The sequence below is a fragment of the Dromiciops gliroides genome, chromosome 1, assembly GCF_019393635.1.
Source record: "Dromiciops gliroides isolate mDroGli1 chromosome 1, mDroGli1.pri, whole genome shotgun sequence".
NCBI classification, from domain to species: domain Eukaryota; kingdom Metazoa; phylum Chordata; class Mammalia; order Microbiotheria; family Microbiotheriidae; genus Dromiciops; species Dromiciops gliroides.
In genome coordinates this window covers 141,082,705-141,095,773 of record NC_057861.1, presented here as the reverse complement: position 1 = coordinate 141,095,773, position 13,069 = coordinate 141,082,705, and the positions used below count along the sequence as shown (strand labels likewise).

General features: G+C 40.0%; 1 protein-coding gene across 1 annotated transcript in view; it reads left to right on the top strand.

Annotated features, from left to right (window-relative positions):
• The window catches only part of SPAG1 (sperm associated antigen 1), a 91,425-nt gene that overhangs the window by 53,931 nt on the left and 24,425 nt on the right, over nt 1-13,069 (top strand). Inside the window, exons 12-13 of the mRNA XM_043978660.1 lie at nt 3,325-3,726; nt 4,159-4,258. Of these exons, the coding sequence (XP_043834595.1) occupies nt 3,325-3,726; nt 4,159-4,258 (502 nt within the window). The remainder of the gene's footprint in view (nt 1-3,324; nt 3,727-4,158; nt 4,259-13,069) is intronic.

Below are 13,069 nucleotides of genomic sequence, written 5' to 3'. Positions count from 1 at the left end.
CCAACAGGCTTGTTGGAGACAGAACAATTAAGTAACAATGCGGAAAACTAGTTCATTAAATGCCGGAATGAGTGGTAGAGACAGGAAATAGAGTAAGTACAGAATACAGGGAGGGAAAGAAATCAGCATGGGCTTGGAGAGGCCAGGGGAGGTCTCCCGGAAGAGAGGGCTAGGCTTTGGATAGGTGAAGGAGCAAGGGAAAGGCTTTCTAGGCTGGAGGAGTAACAGGAGCAAAGATCTGGAGCAAAGGGACCAGATAGGAGGCTGAGCAGGGGCTGTGTAGGTTGGATCGCAGGCAGGCAGGCAGGTAGGTAGGTTGCCAGAGTGGTTTGAACTTTATCCTTAAAGCACTGGAGGGCCATCAAACAAGGCATTCTTAAACAAGAGGATGACACAGAGGAATCGGTATTTTATTTACTTGGGTGTGTGATGGGTATCGGAGAGGGAAGGGACTGGAGGCCACAAGACCAGCTGGGAGGCTGTTAATGTGTATGAAGAGACGAGGGTGGCGGCAAGGAATAGAAAAGAAGGTATGAAGGTTGGGCTTCCACTAGGGCTACTTGTGCCTCCACCCATCCTGACTACATTAGCTCTTGGTCCAGGCAGGGGTAGGAGAAGCCAGGTTAAGTATACCAGAGCTGCCTTATATTAGGGCAGTAATGATCCCCTTTTAATGAGGGAGACCAAATCATACATCATCTTTTTATACTGAATTGGAGCTCAGTGCCTGGCACATGATAAGTGCTTAATAAATGCTTCTCGAATGATTGATCATAAAGGGAACATTATTTGGTATTGCATTTTTAAATCAAATGACAAGGGGCAGCTAGGTGGCACAGCGGATAAAGCACTGGCCCTGGATTCAGGAGGACCCGAGTTCAAATCCAGCCTCAGACACTTAACACTTAGTAGCTGTGTGACCCTGGGTAAGTCACTTAACCCTCATTGCCCTACCAAAAAACCCAACCCAAATACAAAAAACCCCCCCAAAACAAATAAACAAACTAAATCAAATGACAAAGTGACCTTTCACTGATTTCTCAAGAGAGTAAGTTCTCATTACAAAAAGAAACCCACCTCAGAATGCTAAATGTTTCCTGTTACCCTTATTCACTCAATCTCTACCTTCCATGTATTGGTTTCACTACCCATAAAACACATTGAATAATATTCCTAGTCAAAATTACAAATTAGGTATTAGTGATGTCCAACTTTTAGTGACCCCATTTGGGGTTTCTTTTTGGCAAAGATACTGGAGTGGTTTGCCATTTCCTTCACTAGCTCATTTTACAGATGAAACTGAGGCAAACAGGGTCAAGTGACTTGCCCAGGATCACACATATAGTAAGTATCTAAGACCCGATTTGAACTCAGAATGATGAGTCTTCCTGATATCAGACCTGGCACTCTATCCATTGTGCCAACCTAGCTGAAGTTAGGTAAGACCTAATAATTCAGTTTTAAATAATTCTAGCTAGAGATTTTTTGTACATAGTCATAATCTGTGGTTAATAGCTGTAATTTATTTAGCATTCCTCAAATATTTCCTTCAAACATTTCCACAGCCAGGTTGATGGCAAGTTGTGAAATCTTTTCTAGACCTGAATGTTTTCTGTGAAGAGATGAATTGTAGGTCTTAGAGCTGGGGTGGCTGCTAGCAATCATGCCCTTCATTTTATGGATGAGGAGACTAAAGGGAACATGAGGTGCCCACATTCACCCATGTGGCAATAGCAGAAGTAGGATGTGAAAAGAGCTCTTCTGGCTTCCAACAGATCCTTCTGCTGTATTATTGGGCCTCCAGGCAGGCCTCATAAAACAAGGGGATAGGATTCAGATAGCTACAGTGCAAGAGAGGGGCATCCAGTGTGGGGAAAACATTTTCTAACCTAAGGGGGAACAGTAATATAATGACTGTTGACTATGGATTGATCACATTTTAAAAATTGAAAACATTTGAAAGACTCTTTCTTGGACCCTCTAATACTTTTGGAAAAAAAAACATTTATTAACAAATATAGAAATATGTCTGACATGATTTCACATGTATAATCTCTATCAGATTGCTTACTGCCTCAGGAAGGAGTGGAGGGGGGAGGGAGGAAAGGATAGAATTTGGAACTCAAAACTTAAAGAAAACCTGAATGTTAGAAATTGTTTTTACATGTAATTGGGGGGGGGAATAAATATTATTTTCTTAAAAGATAGAAAAAACATTTGGGATATAAGGTGCCTATTGATACATTTCTATCTGTATACTGATGCAAATAAGATAATGCTAAAGTAGTAAAAGGCCAATATGCTTAAGAAGTGATTAGTACTTGTTATCTCTTAATCACAATACTAGGAGAATGCAAGAATGAAGAAGGCATTGAAAAGAACACAACTACAAAACCTAACCTAGAGCCATTTAAAGTGAATTCCACTGTGGCTCAGTGGTTAGAGTGCTAGACTTGGAGTCAAGATGAAACATATTAACTCTGCCTCTGTCATCCACTGGGGCATCATGAGTTACCCCTTGAACCTCAAGTGACTGTAATTTATCAAATAAAGCTGTTTTAATCTTTATCAGTGGAGGGCATTCTCACTTCTGGGCCATCAAAGAGCCTAGAAGTATTGGTGCATATTTTAAATATTCTATGCTTGAAAATTTCAGTGAGCTACCATGTTGGTTTTTTTAAGAACATCACTTTAAAATAAATTCATTAATCAAAACTCACCGGGATTTCATTTTCATCATTTACAAATGGCCATGGTCTGTAATGGCAAGAGAAAGCAAGTAGAGAACATGTGTCTAATTTTGATATTATTTAAAAGTTCTCCTTGTCATTAATAGTACTTTTACTGTTAAAACCAAGTCATATTAATTCATGAAATATTATTGAAAAGAAAAATAACATTATTGTAAGCATCTATTATTGTTTGAGCAGTAATTTGACAGGTAGTTGAGAGTGAAAAAAGCAGAATCCTAAGTGACTCATTCCTAGTGTCATTATTTCATTCGTTCTTCTGCATTTAAAGAGTTAATGTTGCAGGACACAAACCTACAATTCAGTAGCACAAGACTGGAAGCCCTAAGGAGAAACAGGGGTGGCAAAGAGAAAGCAGCCTTGGCTGCAATGTTTCTTAGTGCGGTATACACTTTCACTTCCTAGGCCTTTGTCTGGCATCTTCGGGTACATGGTTTTGATCCCAATTTCCCTCAAAAACCCGATTGCCCAATTACCTGGGCTTTGGCTCCTGGCCGGTCCACCCCTCTGTTGTGTTCACAGTAGTTTCTTCTGATGATGCAAAACTCTAACCTCTTAATCAACTTCCTTATAGAAACCGATGTGCCCGTGGGAAGAGAGCTGAGAAGTGACCGGGCTGAAATGGGGAATGTGCAAAATAAGTTTTCTGGCAAAGGCAATGGGAAAAAGTTACGAGGAAAGGAGGCGCGGAAGTGCAGAGAACGCACCTTGAGCGGAGGCACCTCCGAGGGGCAGAACTTAAAGCCTTCCCCCGAAGTCGGAGGGGAAGTTAATGGCCATCTCCGGAGTGACAAAACTGCAGGTGGGAGCAGTGGGGCCAAAGAGGTCCCCAGCCCGGGGTCTCCTCCCTCTCCTCTGCCCCTTCCCGCCGCCGCCGCAGACCTGAAAAGCCAAGGAAATGAGTTGTTCAAGAACGGGCAGTTTGGGGAGGCAGTGCTCAGATACTCGGAGGCGATCGAAAAACTCCAGGCTTTAGGTGAGTTGTCATGTGATTTGACCTTGTCTCCTGGAATGTCTCGAGCTTCGTTGCAAACAAACCCTTCAGTTGCTGCTAATTTTATTTGCACGAATCACAGTATAAAAAATCCAAGCCCAGCCCTTTTGAGTGACAGGAATTTGCTGTCCATAAATTCCTTTGTAATGAATAATGATGGCATGCTCTGATTTATGAGTGATAACTGGCAGGGAATAGGAAGCTATTTGAAAAGTTGCATTGAAGGAGGCCCGTTTGTATTTGGTTTACATGTTGTGATTGCTGATTTTATGGTGGCTGTAGAGGGAATAGCCCCTGGAAGCTTTGCAACATCAGCAAAAAGTAGTGCTGCAGTGCAACCCTGAAGCCACAGGAGGCTTTTAATTCTAAGGAAAAAGGGTTTTTTAAATTAATTTAAACTCTGTATAATTTTAGGAAATGAAAGTGCCGATGAACTAAGTGTCTTATACTCAAATAGAGCAGCATGTTACCTAAAGGAAGGCAACTGCACTGGCTGCATTCAAGATTGTAACAGGTAAATCACACACTTTGGGGTTTGGAGGAGATTGTTTGATTTCAACATTTTGAATGTATATTCTTATTTGTTTGTTTGTTTGTTTTGGGAACATTTCTTGATAGGGACCAAATTTGGCTAGAAACATAGCCTACTTGGTAGGTAATGAGGAAGCACTCAAAGTTTTTGAGCAGGTAAAGGATGGAATAAAAGGGTGATTTGGTAAAAAAGAAATTAATCTGGAGGCAATGCAAAGGATGAATTGAATAGGGAAGAATCCGGTGACCCGAATATCAATGAAGAGGCTGTTATTATAGTCAAGATTTGAAATAAGGATGGGTGAGTATATTGTATGTGTATAGTAAATTTTGTAGCTACAGTTTCTTGCCTAGATTACTTACTATTAGAGACTTCTTTCTAGTCTCCCTGTCTTAAGATTTCCCCTTCAGTCCATCCTGAACACCTCTTCCAGGTTAATCTTCCCAAAGCATCATTTTGATTGAGTGCTGTAAGGAAAAGAAGACTGGGTTTAAAGTCCTTAGGCCTGAGTCTGGCTTGGTTTAGCACTGTTGCTACTGCTACTTACCACCTATGTCACCATTTAACCTTTCTGGCCCAAGTTTTCATATCTGAAAAATTAGGGAGTTGTCCTAGATTGTCTTTAAAATTCCCTTCTAACCAACTCTAAGCCCAGTGATTTGGAATTATTTCATTCACTCGCTCAAAAACTTCTCACGTGATAGTCAGCTTTTTATTACAGCTATTTGTGTACATGTTAACACATATTTAGATTGTAAGGTTCTGGAGGTCAGTCATACCATTTAAACTTTGTGATCTGTATAATTGCTTGTACTATGGCATATATGTTATAGAAACATAAATAAATATAAAAAGAAACAGATACAAAAATAAATATTTGTTGAATGCATGATGATAATGTGTCTTAAATACCTCAATATAGTAAAGTACCAAATTATGTCCTGGGAAGTAGGCTATTCACTTCAATAGCAAATAGTGAGTTCTCTTTTACCATTGAATAGTTTCACACCTTGGACCAAGAGGGGACTTTTAAAAGTGCATTACAGTGGTAAATATCAGACATGAAAGAGTTAACTTTACTTCCATAATATGAGTGCTTTACTCTTTTTCTCATTGGCAGAATTAGCTTCATTAAGTGGGTCAGAGAATTCATTACTCAAAAAATATTTCATAATATTTTAACTAAATTATACAAACTTTTAACTCTTTAATTTTGCCATGATCACATTTTAAAATTTATAGTATTGAAAATTTTATTACCAAATAAGTGATTGACTTATGGTTGACCCATAAACTTCTTCTTCTTCTTCTTTTTTTTTTTTACACAAAGTTCTTAAGAAAACAAACAATTGGCATTTGTCTTGGTGGAGCAAACACCTAGCCTAGAGATCATGTACACTTTGAGCTTTGTAGAAGACAAAACCTTATGTGACGGAAGGCCAAGAACCTTCAGTTTCTCAAACAGTATATATTTCCATTACTGTATAATCCAGGTACCATAGGACGTTATTGCTTTCTTTATTTTTTGTTGCATTTTCCTAGTAATGGACTGTATCCTGACTTCAGTGGCTAGACTTGAGTCCTTAACATAGTCTGGACTTCTGTCAAACAATGAACTTCCTTCTTTTACATGGCTTTGAGAGGCTGTCATTTACTAGTGAACAATGTTAGTTTCAGTGAGGTGCCTGGAGGACATGAATGATCTCACTTCAAAAGTTGGTTGAGACTTCTTGAATGGACATTGGTTTAAGAGGAAATAATCTACTATCTTGAGAAGGAAGATTGGTTCAGGGCAGGGAGGGAGGGTCCTTAGAAAGAAATTGTGTCTGAGGGCCAAGGGATTCAGCCCAGCTGACTACAGCATGATTGTCAAAAGTACTGCAAGCTAGGAAGCCAGTTGAGGATGACCCAGTGTTCATCTTGCCTTTAGTATGGATGTTGTGGGCTTGGAGGTATGTCTTTTTTAGCAAATGGGTGACACTGGCATCATGGAAATCTTTAGTAGCTAGCATACCTCATCATCATCATAGCTAACATTTATGAAGTGCTTACTTTGTGCCAGGCACTGTGCTAAGCATTTTACAATTATTATATCATTTGATTATTGCAACAACCCTGGGACGTAAGTGCTGTCATTGTTCCCATTTTACAGATGAGAAAACTAATATAAATAGGGTTAAGTGACTTGCCTAGTGTTACAAGCTGGTAAGTGTTTGAGGCTGGATTTAAACTCAGGTCTTCCTGATTACACTTTTATCAAACACTAAGTATAGTGTGCTTCTTGTAGCAAACACGGGGCATAAGCAGTTAGCCCTGCTTTTTGTTGTTGTTGTTGTTTGTTGGTGAGGCAGTTGGGGTTAAGTGACTTGCCCAGGGTCACACAACTAGTAAGTGTCAAGCGTCTGAGGCCGGATTTGAACTCAGATACTCCTGACTCCAGGGCCAGTGCTCTATCCACTGCACCACCTAGCTGCCCCTAGCCCTACTTTTGATACTAGAGTCATAGAGAAGCTGTAGGAGGACTCAGATGAATTATTCTTTTCTCTTTGAATATTCCTCATAAATGTATGTAGTGGACTCCAAGGTAGGAGATATATTTAAATAAAGATTCCTTCTTTTTTGTGTGTGTTGCCTTCTGCTTCCTTTCCCTTTCTTCACAACAGAGATACTTTCATCTCCCTGAGAGATGTTCCATATATAGGGATATCTAGAATGAAGGCTTGGAGCCAGGTGAAGATGGCACATATTCAGTTCTTTGGAATTTTGTAGCATGTTTTTTCTTGTCCACATTTGGTTCAAGGAACAAGAAATCTTTATGAACTTCTATGTAGTGATATCAGGGTTTAATTTTTTTCGATGAGCAGAATCCACCTTCTATCCCTCCCACCCATCTCCCACTGAGAAAGAAGGGAAAAAACAAAACCCCTTGTAACAAGTATGCATGGTCTAACAAAACAAATCCCTGAACTGGTCATGTCCAAAAAAAAAAAGGTCTCGTTTTATGCCTCGAGTCTACCCTGAGTCCTTTGTCAGGAGATAAGTAGTATGTTTCATCATGAGTCCTCTGGAATTATGGTCAGTTGAATTGATTAGAATTCTGAAGTCTTTCAAAGTTATTTTTATGTTACTGTTACCAGGTACATTGTTCACCTGACTCTGCTCACTTCATTCTACATTCACTCACACAAGTCTTCCCAAGTGTCTTTGAAACTATCCTCTTCATCACCTATTGCCTCCAGGAGCAAATACAAAATGCTGTTTGGCATTCAAAGCCCTCCATAAGATGGACCCTGCCTATCCTTCAAGTCTTCTTATACCTTTACTCCCTGACACATACTCTTTGATTCAGTGACACTGGCCTCCCAGCTGTTCTATGAACACATCTCTCAGCCCTGGGCATTTTCTCTACTTGTCCCCTCTTCTGACTAATGACCTCTGTGGTTTCCTTTAAGTCCCGAGTAAACTCCCCCTGTCTGTAGGAAGTCTTCCCTAACCTTTCTTAATTGTAGTGCTTTCCCTCTTCCAGTTAGTCCTTATTTATCCTGTATACAGCTTGCTTTGTATATATTTGTTTGCATGTTGTCTCCCCCATTAGACTGTAAACTCTCTGAAGGCAGGGACTATCTTTTGCCTCTTTTGTATCCCTAGCACTTAGTACACTGCATGACCCATAGTAGGTGCTTAAATGTTTAATGAATTGAATTAAATCGAATTCATCATTTCTTATAACACAATGGTATTCCATTATATTGATATGCTATAAGTGGTTCAGCTATTCCCCAATTGAGGGGTGCCCCCTTAGTTTCCAGTTCTTTGTCACACAGAAAGAGCTGATATAAATATTTTTATACTTAAGGGTTTTTTCTTCTTTTGTTCTCTTTGGGTTATAAATCTAGAAGTTGTAGGTAGTAGTTGGGGCCAAAGGGTGCACATTTGAACAACTTTGGGGCTATATTCCAAATTACTTTCCAGAATAGCTAAACTAGTTCATAGCTCCAACCACAAGTATATTAACATCTCTGTTTTTCTGCAGCCCTTTCAGTATTTGTCATTTTCTTTTTTGGTCAACTTTGCCAATCTGATGGGTATGAGGTGGAGCCTCAGAATTGCATTTCCTGATCTCCCTTAATTCTAGTGCCTTCCATTTATACCACCCGATCTCAGGTCTGTATCACTTCTTTCCTGGACTATTATCCTTGTTTCCTAACTTGTCTCCTAATCCCTTCTCCCACCTGTCCTTTATGAAGCTGCCAGGGTAATCTTCCTAAAGCAAAGGTATGGTATTGACATTTCCCTTCTTACAAAACTCTCATATTACCCTCTTTCACATAGCCTGTGATCTAGCCAAACAGGATTACTAGCTGTTATTGCACAATCTCCTCCTGCTGACTCTCATCTTCATACATCTGTGCAGGTAGTTCCCTACACCTGGAATTCATTCCCACCTCATTATTGTTATTCACATCTTCCATCAAGGCCCAATGCAGGTGCCTGTTCTGTGAATCTTTTCCCGATCCCTTCCCCATCTCTACCTCCATCCCCCCCAGATGAAAGGGTCTGTCTCTCTCTCTCTGTCTTTGTGTGTGTGTGTGTGTGTGTGTGTGTGTGTGTGTGTGTGTGTGTGTGTGTGTGTCTCGCTCTGCAAATTTTCCTAAAGAATTTTGAATCTTCCCTTTGCGCCTATCTTTTTTTTTTTTGGTGAGACAATTGGGGTTAAGTGACTTGCCTAGGGTCACACAGCTAGTAAGTGTTAAGTGTCTGAGGTCGAATTTGAACTCAGGTCCTCCTGAATCCAGAGCCGGTACTCTATCCACTGCACCACCTAGCTGCCCCCTATCATATTATTTTTGTGCAAATTATATCCTCCTAGTAGACTGTAAGCTCCTTGAAGGCATCCTTTATGTTGCTTACCATCTTTGTCTCCCTGTTCTCTAGCAGAGTATCTCGAATCTAGTGGCTACTTAATACATGTTCGCTGAATTGAATTCACATACATGAGCACATTTGATGCTCACAAGCACCCGCTGTGGTGGGGAGGAGAAATATTGTTTCCATTTTGCAGATGAGTACAATGAGGCTCAGAGAGGTTATGACTTGCCCCAAATTCCACAGCTAGTCTGGACTAGCACTGACATCTCCCAAATCCTACTACTATGTTCTTCCAGAGAAAGCTTGAAGTTATGGTCTCCTTGATCCCCAAGTCAGATAGAGTAACAAAAATAAGGCATCAGTGGTGCTACAGCTGCAAGAAAAACTAAGGGCAACAAGGGTTTTTTTGGTGGTGGTTGGTTTTTTTTCCTTGGGGTCTTTTCAGAAAGCTATCTTGGAGAAGAGGGAGAGATAAAAGAAAGATGTTGCTTGGGTGAATGGGAATATAGTAAACAACAGTGGAGAGAAGATGGGTTCTCTCATTGGACAACTTGAAGTGGAAGATGACCATTTGTCAGGAATGATGTGTAAAGGGATTGCTTGTTCAGAAATATATGGGTTGTGCTAGATCAGTGGTCTCCAAATTTTTTTGATCATGTAGCTTATCAGTGTTGTTTGAGCATGCCTATATTTATTTATTTATAGATGATATACAGATATGTACTACTATACTGGTCATTGTATACATTATACAACTTACACACAAAAAAGAAAATAAAAAAGGATGAAGTAAAGATGAAAGAATATTTGATCAAGACAAAATAAGATGCCACTGGAGATTATTGAGTGGTGGAGTGACATGGTCAGACTTGCCTTTAGGAAAATCTCTTTGGCAGATGTGTTGAGGATGAATTGGAGAAGAGAGAGGCTTGAAGCAGGGAGACCAATCTGGAGGGTATTTCTTTTTTTTATAATAAACATTTTTATTTATTTAAAGTTTTGAGTTCCAAACACCTGGCTAAGAGTGGGAAGGAATGTACAATGAAGGGAGAAAGCAAGGTAGATGTGGTTGTGTTGGGGCTAGGCCCCCATGATTGGCTTTCAAGGGGATTATGAATCAGGCCAGGGCCCCTTGGGAGCCCCAGCCTCCATTTTGGAGACCAGTGGATTGGTGGATAGTCAGTGAGGTACCTTCTAACTCTGAAATTCTGTGATTCTATAAATGTCAGGTTATCTATGTTATGGTAAAATCCTGTAAAATAAGACCTTTACTTATGGAATTTTATTTATTCAATACTTGGCCCATCGCCACAGATAACATAACAAATTTTTATTGGTTGATGGAATGATTTTCTACCCATTTTGTATATCTTGTGGGTTTTTTTGTTTTGTTTTGTTTTGTTTTTTGCAGGGCAATGAAGGTTAAGTGACTTGCCCAGGGTCACACAGCTAGTAAGTGTCAAGTGTCTGAGGGCGGATTTGAACTCAGGTCCTCCTGACTCCAGGGCTGGTATCTGCTGTTTTAAAAACTTGATCTTGGAGGATTCTGGGAAGATGGCAGAGTAGAAAACTTTTGCCTCTCCAAATTTCCTCCACAAAAAAATGCAGAATATTGCCTCAAAGTAGCGGAAATAAACGCAGGGTAAAGCAGGTGTCCTTTTAAGACAATTTGAGAAGACCCGCAAGAAAGACCCAACATTTCAGGGGCAAAGGTCTGCCCTGAATGAAATGCAGACACCTACAGGCTGACTCTGTAGAATCAACAAACAACAAACCCAGGAGGCAGCTGGTCTGAGACAGCCTCAGACTTGGAAACATTCTTCTCACCGACTGTCTGTTGGGGAGGGGGGAGGGTGAAGGAGGGGAGAGTTTGATGGTTGAGTAAGAGAAGATTGAAAAAACTTCCACTATTGAGGGAAGCCAAGCACAACTGTGGCTGACCAGAGGTATCCCGGGCTGTGACTGAGGGGAGAAGGAGCTAGGACACACCTGGTGAGTACAGTAGCAATGGGTGGGTACCTTGTTGGCTGTGGTCACTTGCAAGAGAGCAGAGTCCCTGGTTTCAATTTCAGGGCAAAGAGGACAGTTGTCGTTTGCAGCCATTAGATGGACCACAGAAAGCAAGATAATTTGCACAATAGTGTGGTTGGGGACCTGGCCATGGCTTAGGAGTGAAGAGGAGAGCCCGAGGTTGGGCCCCAAAACAAAATAAAATGAACAAACAAATAAATAAATGTGAGCAAGCTAATGAGAAAGAGCCCAACCATAGATAGTTACCATAGATAGTTACTATGGGGATAAAAAAAGGCCACTCCTTTTTCAATGAGAAATATTAAATGGTCCAAAGCACAAAAAAAGTTCTTAGAAGAACTTAAAAAGGACTTTAAAAACCACTTAAGGGGCAGCTAGGTGGCATAGTGGATAGAGCACCGGCCCTGGAGTCAGGAGTACCTGAGTTCAAATCCAGCCTCAGACACATAACACTTACTAGCTGTGTGACCCTGGGCAAGTCACTTAACCCCAATTGCCTCACTAAAACAAACAAACAAACAAACAAACCACTTAAGAGATATTGAGAAAAAATTAGAAAAAAATATCAGAGCAATCCAAGAAAATCAGGAAAATTATGAAAAGAAAGCTAATCCACTTGAACTAGAGAACCAAAAACTTAAGGAAGAAAATAATTCCTTGAAAACTAGAATTCAGCAAGGGGAAGATAATGATGTTGTAAGATGAGAAGAAATCTTAAAACCAAAAGAATAAAAAAAGAAAAGAAAATGAAACATCAGAAAAACAACTGTGGGAGAAAGAAGATAAGAATAATCAAGCTACCCGAAAATTATAATAAAAGAATCTTGATAGAATATTTCAAAAAATTATCAAGGAAAATTGCTCTGAAGTTCTAGAAGAAGAAGGCAAAGCAGAAATAGAAAAAAAAAATGCACCGATCGCCACCTGAAAGAGATCCTAGGAGAAAAACCTACAGGAATATCATAGCCAAGTTTCAAAGCCAGGTCAAGGAGAAAATATAGGAAACAACCAAAACAATTTAAATGCCATGGAGCTGGGGCAGCTAGGTGGTGCAGTGGATATAGCACCGGCCCTGGATTCAGGAGGATCTGAGTTCAAATCTGGCCTCAGACAGTTGACACTCACTAGCTGTGTGACCCTGGGCAAGTTACTTAACCCTCATTGCCCCGCCAAAAAAAACCCAAAAAAATAAATATCATGGAGCTGTTACAATAAGGATTACACAAGCAGCTATTATGTTAAAGGACTGTAGGTCTTGGAATACTATATTCAATAGAGCAAAAGAGCTGGGGTGATGACCAAGGGTAACTTACCCAGTAAAATTAAGTATAATCCTAAATGAAAAAAATAGGGACATTTAATGAATTGAAAGACTTTCAAGTTTTTGTGACAAAGACCCCAGAACTTAAGGGAAAATTCAACATATAATATGCAGGAGAAATATAAGGTAAACATTAAAGACCAATTATAAGGGACTCAATAAGGACAAAGTGTTTATTTCTTATATGGGAAAATATTAGCAGCACTTTTATGAATGTCATTATTATTTGGGTAGTTTTATAGAAAAGCTTTGGCTGACCTGAGTCTGATAGGGTGATTCTAAAAACTAAAACTCCGTTGAGCAATATAAAAAGGCGTAATTATCTCTTACAAATGAAGCACAGGGCAGCTAGATGGCGCAGTGGTAAAGCGCCGGCCCTGGATTCAGGAGTACCTGAGTTCAAATTCGGCCTCAGACACTTGACACTTACTAGCTGTGTGACCCTAGGCAAGTCACTTAACCCTCATTGCCCTACCAAAAAACAAACAAACAAACAAACAAACAAACAAACAAACCAAAAAACAAATGAAGCACAAAAGGAAAAACTGATACAGAAGAAGCTAATAGGGGGG